This window comes from Portunus trituberculatus, chromosome 35, assembly GCF_017591435.1.
Source record: "Portunus trituberculatus isolate SZX2019 chromosome 35, ASM1759143v1, whole genome shotgun sequence".
NCBI classification, from domain to species: Eukaryota; Metazoa; Arthropoda; class Malacostraca; order Decapoda; family Portunidae; genus Portunus; species Portunus trituberculatus.
The window spans coordinates 5567604-5581274 of record NC_059289.1 but is presented as its reverse complement, the minus strand read 5'-3'; the positions used below and the strand labels follow the sequence as shown (position 1 = coordinate 5581274).

At 35.9% G+C, this 13671-nt stretch overlaps 1 protein-coding gene across 10 annotated transcripts in view; it reads right to left on the bottom strand.

Annotated features, from left to right (window-relative positions):
• Positions 1-321: 321 nt before the first annotated feature.
• Positions 322-13671, bottom strand: part of LOC123512927 (bestrophin-3-like) — a 32828-nt gene continuing 19478 nt past the window's right edge. For 8 of the 10 annotated variants that reach the window (XM_045269604.1, XM_045269601.1, XM_045269602.1 and 5 more), the window contains 13 exons: positions 13550-13660; positions 10599-10770; positions 9439-9568; positions 9023-9261; positions 8393-8626; positions 7763-8005; positions 4559-4748; positions 4122-4201; positions 3551-3698; positions 3179-3291; positions 2541-2685; positions 1457-1586; positions 322-1149 (listed from right to left, as the gene is read on the bottom strand). In XM_045269604.1, the coding sequence (XP_045125539.1) occupies positions 654-1149; positions 1457-1586; positions 2541-2685; positions 3179-3291; positions 3551-3698; positions 4122-4201; positions 4559-4748; positions 7763-8005; positions 8393-8626; positions 9023-9261; positions 9439-9568; positions 10599-10770; positions 13550-13660 (2431 nt within the window). In that variant the 3' untranslated portion in view covers positions 322-653. The remainder of the gene's footprint in view (positions 1150-1456; positions 1587-2540; positions 2686-3178; positions 3292-3550; positions 3699-4121; positions 4202-4558; positions 4749-7762; positions 8006-8392; positions 8627-9022; positions 9262-9438; positions 9569-10598; positions 10771-13549; positions 13661-13671) is intronic. The other 2 variants (XM_045269607.1, XM_045269608.1) reach the window with 2 other exon arrangements.

The window sequence follows — 13671 nt, the reverse complement described above, 5'->3', positions numbered from 1 at the left end:
TTATATTTTAATTATTAATCTAAAATACTCTACACTATGGGATTAAAATCACATTTTGTGTGAGAGCAATGCATGAGTAACATGTCTGTCATATCAGCCTGTCATATATGACAGGCTGATATCTGGTACCACAGGCATGGCAGAAACAAGGCACACTTGAACACACTCATATCACAAGCATATGATATTGAACAATATTTTTATAATAACTCAAGAATGAAACAAGTGAAAAAACAAGTTCTTGCACTATACCTCCAGGGAATAGATAACGTATGACTAAAAGTTCAATGAGCCTTATTAAGGAGGGAATCATAATCAACATAACAATGGTATGTATGTTTCCAAACAGTACAACTACAAAATACAAAAAATTACATTTTACTTCATTACTGGAAACAAAACAAATCATATTTACATAAAATACAAAAAGTTATGCAAACAAATACAGGCCAGTATCTGATACTGTAATTACTATCACATAGTAATGAATAATTTTAATTTATTATCTTGGAATAAATCTACTTAAATTAAAATATATGAAAATGGAAAATTTGTGCTTTTGTGTTATATTTTGTGACTGTAAAACCTACCTTTACAATATGTATTTTAATTTTGAAACTCTAATATTTAGATATATTACTTATTAACAACCATTATAACTTACTAGTATCACATTTGTAGCTTTCTCTTTCTTCTACATGTTCAACTTCAGCTATGCTTTCTAAAGGACCCTCAATGATTGTTTCCAATGTGTCTTTAGGTACTACTTGCTGGTCAGGACTACTTTGAAAAACTGAACCAGGCTCAGGTTTCATGTATGAAAATTTCCCTTCAGAACTACTGGCCTTGGGACTGGCCTCTTCAAGGCACACACTTAAGTCTCCACTGAAAGGTTTATACAGCATGGATTCATCTGCTTCAAAAGGTGAGGTAGTAGGATGAGTGCTGGACTTTTTGTCTTTTTCCACAGGAGCATCAAAGGCAGCTAAGCTTTTTGATGCCATGGACTGCAGTACTGGAGATTTGTGTGAAGGTGAAACTGGTTCACTGGTGCTGGTTTCATCTTGTCTTTGCAGGTCAGGCAAGAAGGAGTCGTCTTCCGATAAAAGTTGCTCAGACTGTGATACTCTCTTTTCTATGGTTTCACTACTGTTAAAAAAGTTATAACTATGAATAAAAAATACAATTCATATGTATATATAAGAAAAAGTATAATAAAGAATGAAATACATATATCAAATAAATCATTTAATGCGTATTCACAAGCACTTCCATTCACTCATGTGGAGCAACACTGCTAGTTACTTACTCACCATAGACATCTGAAGGCCACAAGGGAATGTGAACCTAATAAAACAATTGTGATGCAAAAAAGTCAAATCTAATGTGCAACAACAACAGTAGCTTACAGTACCAAAGTCAATGCTACAGTACATTACCAGAAAAAATACATTACCTGAGTCTATGAAAGGATAATGATGAGCTTGGCTGTTCTTGCTGGGATCTGCTTGGAACACTAATGGTCTTTGATAATCCTTTAAGATTCATATTAGTCATACTTCTTCCTTGTTTTTGTGTAAGAAGCTCTAAAAACAAGAACAAAATAAAACTAATATAAGAAATCATGCTTCCATTTAAAATCAACTGTAAAGGAAAGAAGGAATACACACAAGTCTTGGAGTATGGAGGATATGCATTTCTGAAATGAATCTGTGAAGTTTGCTTGGCTGGAGTTTGTGTATGGTCTATATAGGGTATCCCACATATAAGACCAAAAAAAAAAAAAAAATTGAAAAAAAAAAATAAATAAATAAATAAATAATAATAATAAATAGATAATGATAATCAATTTAATCTTCATACTGTCTTCTGTGTGTTTTGTGTACATGTTCTCTGCCAGCAAGACTTGTCTGTATTAATCAACTCAAAAGTAGTGCATACCATAGACTGTTTGTACTTACAAGTGAAAAAAAAGTGCAACCCATTGATAAAAGCTTGCTAAAAAGATAATTAGATTTTACTCTTCCATTAATTCATTTATTTGCTTAATCACCACTGTATCAGTGGTGAGACTTTTGAAGTTTCAAGTTAATCTATTAGACAGAAAACAAACTACAAATGATTATTTGGGCAAATATATGTCTGAAGTAAACAAATGACTAATGCTTTTTTACTTAAGCTTTTAGCAAGAGCCACTTAAACCATAGAGTGCAGTGTGAATGAAAAGTAAATGATTATGTACACAGCATCATCTTTCAGATAAATTAATCATGATTATACCAGACTCCATAAATCAAATGTCTGGTGTCACAGGTATGCTTCATTGTAAGTATACTATATATATATATATATATATATATATATATATATATATATATATATATATATATATATATATATATATATATATATGAAAATACTTAAATATAATTAATCAATTTTGAAAAAAAAGTTTGGTATGTACAAAATCAAATTTTGTCTGCAACTGCATTGTTGACAGAGTGCATAATTGCCAAAGTTTGAAGTTACACTGTTATTACCTCTCTTTTCTTCTTCACCATTATCTATTTCTGGTCCATCGCCATGAAAAATGGATGTGCGAATTGAAGCACTGCTGCCAAGACTCTTATTGTCGGGAAGCCCTTTCACTTTTTCACTGTTGATGAAAGGCTCTTCTTCCGTTCCCTGTACATATCAGACATTGTCAAGGGTTAATGCACGTCTTCTTTATATAAGCAACATTCATGCATGGATTTAGAAAAAAAAAAAAAAGAGAACATGATACACATTCTGATAACAAAGATCATAAAAGGAAATATGTAAATCAGAAGAAAGGGATCTAAATCAATATGACATCATGAAAAACATCTGAGTGCAATGGTAGTGCAAGAAAGTTACTGGTGAACTGATGGTGTGTGTATTCTTAGGATATCAGTGAGTATTAATGTATTTCCCATCTTCAGTACATGCAGAAAATAAACTAAGTTATTCATAATTTATGTTCTCTTTCATTCCCTTTACTCATTTCTCACACTTTAAAATAATAGTACTATTTTAAGTTTACTGAAAAAAACTGGTTAAATAACAGAACAATGCAATTAATTTACAGTACCTTACATAATAGCTTTTAAAAGAGTTTACTGTTTAATTTCCTATTGGCAAAGATCACAAAACTTACTTCTCTAAATATGGAAGAAGCTCCTGGTCTTTTCTGTTTTCCAATTAGTAGTGCTTTGCCAGAATCACTTGTACTGTCAAAATCATCAGGTGTGTGTGACGTTATGACATGTCCTGAAATACAGACAGCAACTTGTTATATCTAGAGGTGGTGGCAGTAGTGCATTAAAAAGTGTTAGGAATACTCCTTGCAGTTTAATTAACTAGCTTTTCATTCCTGCAGTGAAACATAATGTATTTCCTTTCAAAATGGGATGCCAGTTTGGTTTACATACACTAAGATATCGTATGTAAGCATTTTCAACATACATAAGATGGCATAAGAAAGAAGTACAACATGGATGATACATTAAATGTAACATAATAGTCTTACCATCATTATCTCTTCGTTTGATCTTGATAACAATATGCTCATCATCATCACCACAGGAATTGTGTCTCGTCTTTGAGCGAGGACTTGTGATATCTTCCCCACCATGTGTGTTGAGTGACAGTCCTGACATGCGGAATATGGCGCTATCCTGCAAGAGAGAATATAACTCCATGAAGATAATGATGAAAAAGAAGAGCAACAACAAACTAATAAGTTGAGGATCTGAATACAAACCCCACTAGAGAGCAACCCTACGCCATAGTTATCTTTGTATTTCAGGAGTCACAATTAACAGAATTATAGAGCAAACATAAAATTTGTTATATGAATTACTTTCAAATGAGAAGATAGTTTTAATAAAATATAAAAAGGAAAAGTATGAATCCATGACTTGAAAAAATGACAGTGACTGAAATAACAAATCTAATTCCTGCTAAGAATATCTCTGATGTCTGATACACATAAGCAGCCAGGTGACACACATAGAAATGATTCCATACATATTAATAATTTGCTTCAAGCTCAGTTTGAACGTCTGATATTCAAAAGAAAATGAACTTAGATGAGCGACCTGAGATGCTGATGACACTCGGGATCCAGATCTCTTGAGGCTCCGAGGCCGCCTTCCATGACGAACTGATGCGCTGCTCACTGAAATAGAGTGGTCTCTTTATGTAGGTAAATATTCAACAGCTTATCTTTCTACATCATCAATGTGTCCACTTCCAGTTAATGTAATGAAAAATATCAATGTGCAGAACCACATCCAAGAAGTTATATAATTTACAGTACCTAATAATGAAAAGGTTGTAAAAAAAAAAAAAAAAAAAAAATATATATATATATATATATATATATATATATATATATATATATATATATATATATATATATATATATATATATAATTAATATGGCAGATTACTGACACACAACAAACATTACATAAGATATTGTTGAATTCCTGTCTAGTAACAAAGAGACTCAAGTTTAGGCTATCTGACTTACTATTAGGCTTGAGGCCTTGGCGTCGAACATTTTCTTGGCTGTTGGATGTTAGTCTGTTAAACAACATTGATAACATTGAAGGCTTGCGGGATGACAGGGGTTGGGACGATGCCATCCCTGATATGGATGACCTTGCACTCCTTGGCTTTTTCATAATATCAATAGCTCTTGTGCCTCCTTTCTCCATGTCCTAAAAATACATAAAAAAGCGTTATACAGCAATTCATATCCAGGAAAAATAGTGACAAAAGTTTCAGTCCTTCGTATGCAAGATCAATCTCAAAAACAAGAACTTCCCTATATGTCATTTCTATTGAACAAAATGTATGAAATAAAAAAAAATAAAAAAAACTTGATGGCACAATAACTCTCAGGGCAGCCTTGCATGTTGCACAATTAAATCTATCCTAAACTTCACCTTATATGGAATACATGCTATATATGTAGCAGAGCTGGGCACATTACTTGATATCGGGTAGTCCGGTACCGGTCCTCCAAACCTTGAAACGCAGATAGTCCGCACCTGTACTTCCGCACCTAAAATTTTTACCCTGAGTCTGGTACCGCACTTCCGCACCTCCGGTACTGTACCCAAAACTATTAAAGTACGCATGAAAAATCTAGTCCGCACCTCTAAAAATAAAACAAAATACAAGGCAATAATACGTCAGAGCTCCATAGAAATAATTAAATAAATAAATAAATAAATAAATAAATATATATATATATATATATATATATATATATATATATATATATATATATATATATATATATATATATATACTGGTCCAGATAATGAAAATGTCCAGATAACACAAATGGGTCTTTCGTTTGTCAAATATGGTCGTTTGTCTCATTAGAGTTTTTAAGGAAACGAAATTTTGTCCATTTTGGTTTCTTTGATGAACTAAACCTAAATAAACTTAATCTAAGTTAATCTAATACTAGAACTAACCTAACAGTACTGCATATTGCGGCTTATAAGTCGATCTGGCACATAAGTCGACCTCTATAATTTCATCCAAAAATAATGTACTATCGGTTTACCTTGCAAATAAGTCAACTTCCTTTAACTATTTTAGCCTGGTCCAATGTTGCTCAGAATCACTAGTTTAGTGGGTTGTAAATTAAGTTTTACCTACATTAAAACAAATAGTAAAAAAAAAAAAAAAAAAAAAAAAAAAGGATTGAAAACACCACCACCTTCAGTCATTTCAACATAAACAAGCGAGCAGTTTATATATATATATATATATATATATATATATATATATATATATATATATATATATATATATATATATATATATTCGTCTGATATAGCGGTGAAACAGGAGAGTACAGGAAAAAACGAAAGAAAAAAAATATATATATATTTTTTTTTTTTTTCTGTACTCTCCTGTTTCACCGCTATATCAGACGAATATTTACTTTTAAAACTCTAATGGTAAGTATCCATCCACCTACAATTCTGCTTCTCATGGGGGCTGCACATACTCCCAAAAGCAATATGTTCAAGGGTAATGTGAATATTTCATAGGCAAGGGACGCAAGGCGGCCAGATTTGACTCCTCCGGGCCTGGTTCACGGAGACGGTCTCTTCCTCCGCCATGTTGTGCAGGGGACTGACACTCTGTAGTAAGTAGGAACAACGAACCTACAGAAATACCGTAGTTTATTACTATAGACTATTTTATTGATACAAAAGCTAAAAACATAATCGTTTCATAACGATGCAATCATAGTTGACTGCTCCGTGCTGCTCCCTAGTGACAAGTTTTTCCTTTGAACAGCTGTTTAGGCGCGAAATTTTATATATGATTTTGTTTTTAAATATTTCAATTATTTTAATTATCATATTCTTAGCTTTTGTATATATATATATATATATATATATATATATATATATATATATATATATATATATATATATATATATATATATATATATATATATATATATATATATAAATCTATGATAATAAACTACAGTATTTGTAAAAGTACGCTGTTATTCCTACTTACTGCAGAGTGTCAGTTCCCTGCACAACATGGAGGAAAAGACCGTCTCCTTGACCTAGGAGTCCTACCAGGAGCTTGGAGGTATTTAATGCAGCATTTTATCCACTCCTTACCTTGGTGCACCTTTACCACTTTTACTTGATGATGCATCCACACAATATTTGGCAGAATATTCTAGCAGCTTATCTTTTGAATTACTAATGTCCGAAAGAGTTTGCTTGGCCACACCATACTCCTCACAAACACTCGAAACTCTAGCTCCTTTCTCTAATTTTCTTAATTCCAGTTTATATGTCACAGTTAGGGTCATTCATTTACGCCTAACACCCTTGGAAGACATAATTAAGAGTTCTAAGATACTGAAAAATGCACAAACTTGCTCACTGATAGCGGACAATACACAGTGTTCACTAGTGTCAGCTGGACTTGTTTACAACCGCCTGCCGCAGTGGAGCTGCCAGCCAGTTATTGGCCATTTCTGGGAGTGTGCGAGGCGTGCATTGTTGGAATTCATTTGTTGGCCGTCTGGACTCAAATTATTAAATTATTATTAGGACACTGTCCGGATTAACCGAAATCTAGATAAACGAGGTCCAGATAGACTAAGGTCAAGTATATATATATATATATATATATATATATATATATATATATATATATATATATATATACACACACACACATATACACTTAACCTTCGTTTATCTGGACCTCATTTATCCGGATTTTGGTTAATCCGGACAGTGTCCTAATAATATATATATATATATATATATATATATATATATATATATATATATATATATATATATATATATATATATATATATGCCTGGTAGCACAGACTGCCAAAAACGGCTGAAAGTACTGCTATGGAGTGCGGACTGTTTGTCCTTTTTATTTTATTTATCTTTTCTTATCCTTGAAAATCTCAGGTGCGGAAGCACGGACTTAAAATTTCGCCTTTCCGTACCTGTCTCAGGTGTGGAGGTACGGACTTAAAATTTCGCCTTTTAGTACCTGTTACTTCCGCACTTTTGAAAATTTTTCCGCACTTCGGACCTCCGCACCTCGTTTGGTGGTCCGCAGGTACGGAGGAGAGGAAGTGCCCAGCTCTGGTATGTAAGTAATGTACTCACATATATGATCTTTCAAATTTATACTGGTGTTTACACTTACATCATTGATTCCAGAAATAGAATCATGAATTCCTTCGTCTTCTTCTTCCTCAACCATAGGTAGAAACTCTTGGTCTTGCTCTGACACTTCAATATTTGCTGTAGAACCTTGAGGTGGTTCCCGCCTGAACTGTTCAGCTGCAATAGTGTATGGCAATTCTTGGGGAAACACCTCATCCCAGTACATGTCTTGGATCAGTTCTGGATGTTCACTGTGCATCTCATCTACTATAAGATAAGAAACCTGCAAATATAATTACTATCTAAATTTCTAAGACAAATAAAATATATATATTTTTTTCATAAAAGAGGGTCACTAGCCAAGGGTACGAATAATTATGATAAAAAGAACAAAAAGAGGCCCACTTATTGGAAGTTCCCAGAAAGATATCAGATAGAATGATAATAAGACATTTCTTATAACAACTTCCTGACATTCATCAACTCCTTTCCAGGATTGCGTCATGCCTACAGGACATACAAAATAACAGATCTGCTTTAATATCATTCACTACTCTATAGTCTCTTCAAGCTATCCCCAAACTTCTTGATTGAGATCAGGAATGAGCCTATATAAATAAAAGATTGTCTAATTCTACAGTCATCTATGGGAGAATAATGCAACACTGACCTGCAAATTTCTATCTACCAGCCAGTTGATCTCAAAGTCATCGTCATCTTCGCCAAAGGGATTCACAAGAGACTCAGCCACTTTCAACCAACCCATATAGAAAAAAAATTGCAGGAGTGTAAACACAGGAACATAAAAATCCACTTCATGATTTGGAATCTTCTGAGCTGGATCCAAAAATTGTCGTCCCATGATTGCAGCAATGAAGAAGGAGTACACTGCCAGAGTCACAACCTAAAACATTAAAAGAAACACTGTCTAAGAGTTAATATAAAGTTCCATGTGAACAAACTCACTACTAAATACCTTCTTTTTTTCTATAACTATTTAATTATGTTTATTTAAAGCCACACAGTCAAATATAGGATTTAAACAATGAATATTATAAAGAGAATGTGAAAGGATGGTACACACATTTCCTGTCTATTTCTCCTGAAAATAAGATGCTTCCTTTAATGAATGGCTTCATCAATGGACATCCACCATTTCTTAGATAGAAAATGCATCCCTCATTTACACAACATTGCATTAGCAATGATAGAATGAAAGCTTGAAATAAAAGTGCATGAATCTCTATCATCCATTCAATCTCCACCTCTGAAAGATAATTCAGACATCTAATATCTTTACCTGAGTATATACAAGAGGTATGCTAATCCAATCATAACTTAGCAAACCTCCACACAATCCACGAAACCTGTTGATCTCATCTAACATAGTTTTGACAGCAAAGTCATCTCGTATCCTGCCTTCTTTCCTGGCTCGTGCAATGATGCTGCCTGCCCACACCAGCGGCATCCAGTACTTGCTGTGTGAAGTCTTGGCGTTTAGGTCATCAAATATCTTCTGTTCATTTGATGTCAGGATACCTGGAAGGATTTTCAATGAGCAAACATTTGAGAGAGAGAGAGAGAGAGAGAGAGAGAGAGAGAGAGAGAGAGAGAGAGAGAGAGAGAGAGAGAGCAATGTATGTACATATGTTAACTTGTAAACATATCACAGTTATTCAAAGGCTACATTCATCCATTTCATCACTGAAGTATGACCTGCTTCTACCAGGTGTTCTAGGGTTGGGAACCGCTTCTTCACGCCTGGGCTGATCATGATGAAGGTGATGATCTCTGTCAGGTTCACGTAACGCATCACCGTCCGTCTCATCAAACGTGATCGCTCATCCTGTAACAAGTAACATCCATGTCACAAATACTTTCAGTTTCATCCCTATTCTATGCTCTCTCTCTCTCTCTCTCTCTCTCTGTATGATACAAAATACTGGCCCGTAATTCCTTGGGTCTTTTTGTTACTTCCTTTATAAAACAGTGCTGCCAGATCGTTGCGAACTTTACTATAAATACACCCTTAACCCTGTTTGCTTTAAAATTACCCTGTTTGTTAAAAATCTATTTATTAAAGATCATTTATATGTATGCACATGTAAGAAACATTACCATAATCTTTACGGTGATGAAATAATATTACCGAAATGAAATAATGTTATCCTGCTAGTGCTCAAATTACCCTAAAACAAGATAATCACCCTGCACCTGGCAACACTGTTTATATATTGGCACAATGTCAACTTTCTTCCAGCACTTTATTATATTATACAGTGCACTTTGTCTGCTAGTCTAGTTCTCTACATTTCGTGCTTATGGATGTTTTTTAAAGAACGCTGGCATAGTATTATGAAATTCACTAAGGAAAGTGATTTCCTGAGTGATATTGCCACTAGATATTAAATTAACTGAAAGAATGAGCGAAAGTAATAATGATAATAAAAAAAAATAATAATGATAATGATATTAAGCCATGAGCTGACTAGATATAGACAAGGCACTCGGTTGAAATTTATATTCTCCCCCAAGCAAAGGAGCCAACGTTACTAATGGAAGCAGTCCTGTCGCCGCAACGTGAAAATAAACCCAGACTGGCATTTTTCCCAGCACTCATTGGAGGACGTGCACTACAACACTGATCACATGCTTTACAAGTGTGTACTGTAATGTATAAATTTATCAGAGAGAGAGAGAGAGAGAGAGAGAGAGAGAGAGAGAGAGAGAGAGAGAGAGAGAGAGAGAGCCGGATTGCACTCTTTGATAATCAGAATATATATACGCAATGGAAATAACACAAGAATGTGATGAGATAACAGATAAACGCGACAAACATCTCCAGATATGACTGTGGGCGAGCACCGAGCACCTACAAGGCCGTGCATGGAGGTGGATACGAAGAGTGCCAGGGAGTCCGGCCAGGGGAGGGACATGTACTGCTCCCACCACCGCTGCACCACGATGGACACATAGAAGCCGAGCACGAAGGACAGTGGGATGAGGTCACTGAAGTATTGGCAGTACACGGACACCTTCTCGAAGAGTCTGTGGGAGAAATGTTTTTATTGCAGAAACAATAACAACAACAACAATAATAATATGTATCACCACGATCTTGCGATTTGCGAAAGGTTATATGTATATTAAGAAAACACCATCAGCGAATCGTTTACGTAACTAAATGGTAGTAAATATTTTGATTATGTTATTTATAATTTTACCATGAAATAATCAGCAAACATACAAAGAATAGAAAGTAAATGAAAGAAAAAGTCCAGCACGTTTTCTTTTCATTCAGGGGAAGATGAAGTATAAGATTGATGACGCAATCATTTCATTCACATAATAACAGAGACGGAGCCATGCCAGCGAGGTAGTGCGAACCAGCAACAGCCAGTTCTCTTAGATCGATAGTTTGTCACGTGCAGCGACCTGAGAAGAAAGGGTTTGGAAGGAGCGAAGGTCAGGAGAAGATTGGCCGCCACAAGGTACGGAGAAGACCGGAAAGAATCTGGCCGGGAAATGAGTATCTGAAAGCCTTCCCTCCACCTCCCCTTATATGATCAATATCTGTGCGAGCGAGTCAATGGCAAGGGTGTTGAGGATCACGCGCCATCGATCTTATGCCCCTAAGGCCTCCCTGGGGTGACTGGTGGCCTACACTGACATACCCTCGTCGCACGTGGCTATCTCGTATCCTGAGATAAAAAAAAAAAAAAAACAAATATAAAACACGTCTTATATCATGAGACTATTGAGTTTTCAAGGATTTTCTTCCTCGCTTCCAACCCAAGCAGACTTGACCACGGGCATGAATGTTAATTGCATGACCTTCCCCGCGGCTGATCCCTCCGTCTCAGCTCCGCTCGCTGCAGAAACTGACGTCACGAATACTGCACTCCACCAGTTAAAACCAGCTCTGGTCAGTTTCCTTACGGCCACGAACCGGCTACTGACTAGGAAATACCTCAAGAAACAAATGACAGGTTTTCATTGCGTCGCGTCATGAAGAGGCACTGAAACTATGCACCCAGCAGCTCATGGAACAGGGTCAGTGTGTCTGGAAAACTACGTCTTTATTCGACCCATTTCAGTAATAAAAATCACAGGATAGGTGGACTTCAGTGAACTGATAAGATGTAGCGTCATGTAAAGGAACAGTGAAGACGGGCTGCTTAGGCCTCACAGGCGTGCCTCTTTTTCACGTCTTAAATCTTAACTAACGTAGCGCACTGTACACGTCTAGCTATTTCCAGCATTGCACATTACGTTTTGCAGTCAGTGTTCAGGTCAGCAATCAGCGTTCCAGCACTGAGATCTCACTTCAAAAACTTGAAAATTCTAACACTTAACAACTCACTGCTTCTACCACTCCAATCCACCAACAAAAGCAATTTCAGGTCTTTGATGTCCACCAGTGATGTGTCAACAAAGAATGTTGTAGATTACCCAGAAGAGAGAGAGAGAGAGAGAGAGAGAGAGAGAGAGAGAGAGAGAGAGAGAGAGAGAGAGAGAGAGAGAGAGAGAGAGAGAGAGAATGATAGATAAACTTGAACATTTTTCTTATACACGTGACCTCATCTGGTAATCTTTAGACCTTTATAAGCCAAGAATGACGTCACTCATACATCAAGAAGCAACACTCAGAATTCTCAGGCTTCACGCATCTTAAGGGTGCCAATGTGTTGCCACTCGAGATTTTCGGAAATCACTAGATACACACTTGATTTTTCACAAGAATGAAAACAAATTCACAAGCTTCAGGTATTTGATGCTAATTTGCCTAATTAATATACAAAATCAGTGTTTTACTCATCGATGATGATGCTATTAACGGAAAAATTGCATGGAGAGGTCATCATCATCATCGCTGTCAACATTCCTTGAATGTAGAGTTGCTAGATTCATCTTTTCTCTCATCTCCTTCCGCCGACTCACGTATCGCTGGTAGCATTTCCCGCTTTTTACGTCATTAATTAGTGATTTTGACGGCTCCCAGTTATAGCACGGGACGTCTTGCCTTGAAATGGATTGTTTTGCACATGAATTTTGATAAGAGGCCAAATTTACATATATCATTACCATCTTTCACTATTTTTTTTTATTTCACTCCAAAATGTTTTTGCTTGCTTACTAATTTTTTCTAAGGCTGATCTTGTGTATAGCAAGTCCCTCCACTGATCTTGTAGTTGATCTACAGTAGATCTTCCTCTTTCACCAGCATTGGAAAGTGCACTGCCAGCTTTGATATAGATTACTTCTAATATAATATTAAGATGTAATTATTACTAATTGTAGTAGTGGTAGATGTAAAAGTATGTTACTGTCTTGACTGTCTGATTTGTACTGTGGAAATTAGCAAAATTCACAAGATTTCCGAATTTCTCAAAAAAATTCACAAGTTCACAAGGTTTTACCAAAATTCACAAGCTCTTGTGAAAATTCACAAGGAGTGGCAACACTGAGTGCCATGCGCCAACCATCTCGCTGTGCTGTGGCGGAAGACATAATAAGGAAGGTCAGAAGACGCAGAACAGAACACCTTGCTACTAACCGATATCTAAGGACTGCTGTTTGACGGCAGCAAGTGAAGTACGAGGAGAGTCCATCTACAGTAATTCGTCTCAAGACCTGACAGGTACACGCTACACTGGATATTCTTATGATGGAACATTTTCACTCACCATCTTGCCCCTTCCCGGTAACGGAGGTAGAATTATGAGAAGAATGTCCATCGATTCATCCCCGGACCTCCCATGAGTGAAATGAGCTAACCATTACGATACACTGGGTGCACTTATGATGGAATGATATTTTCACTTACCTTTTCTGCTCTTCATTCAGTGCGAACCTGTAGGACAAGTTACAGGCGTAATACAGGCAGCTATAAGCAAGCAGCTCCGGCCACACCAACTTGTAGATGCTCCCTTTCCATCTGCCAATTAT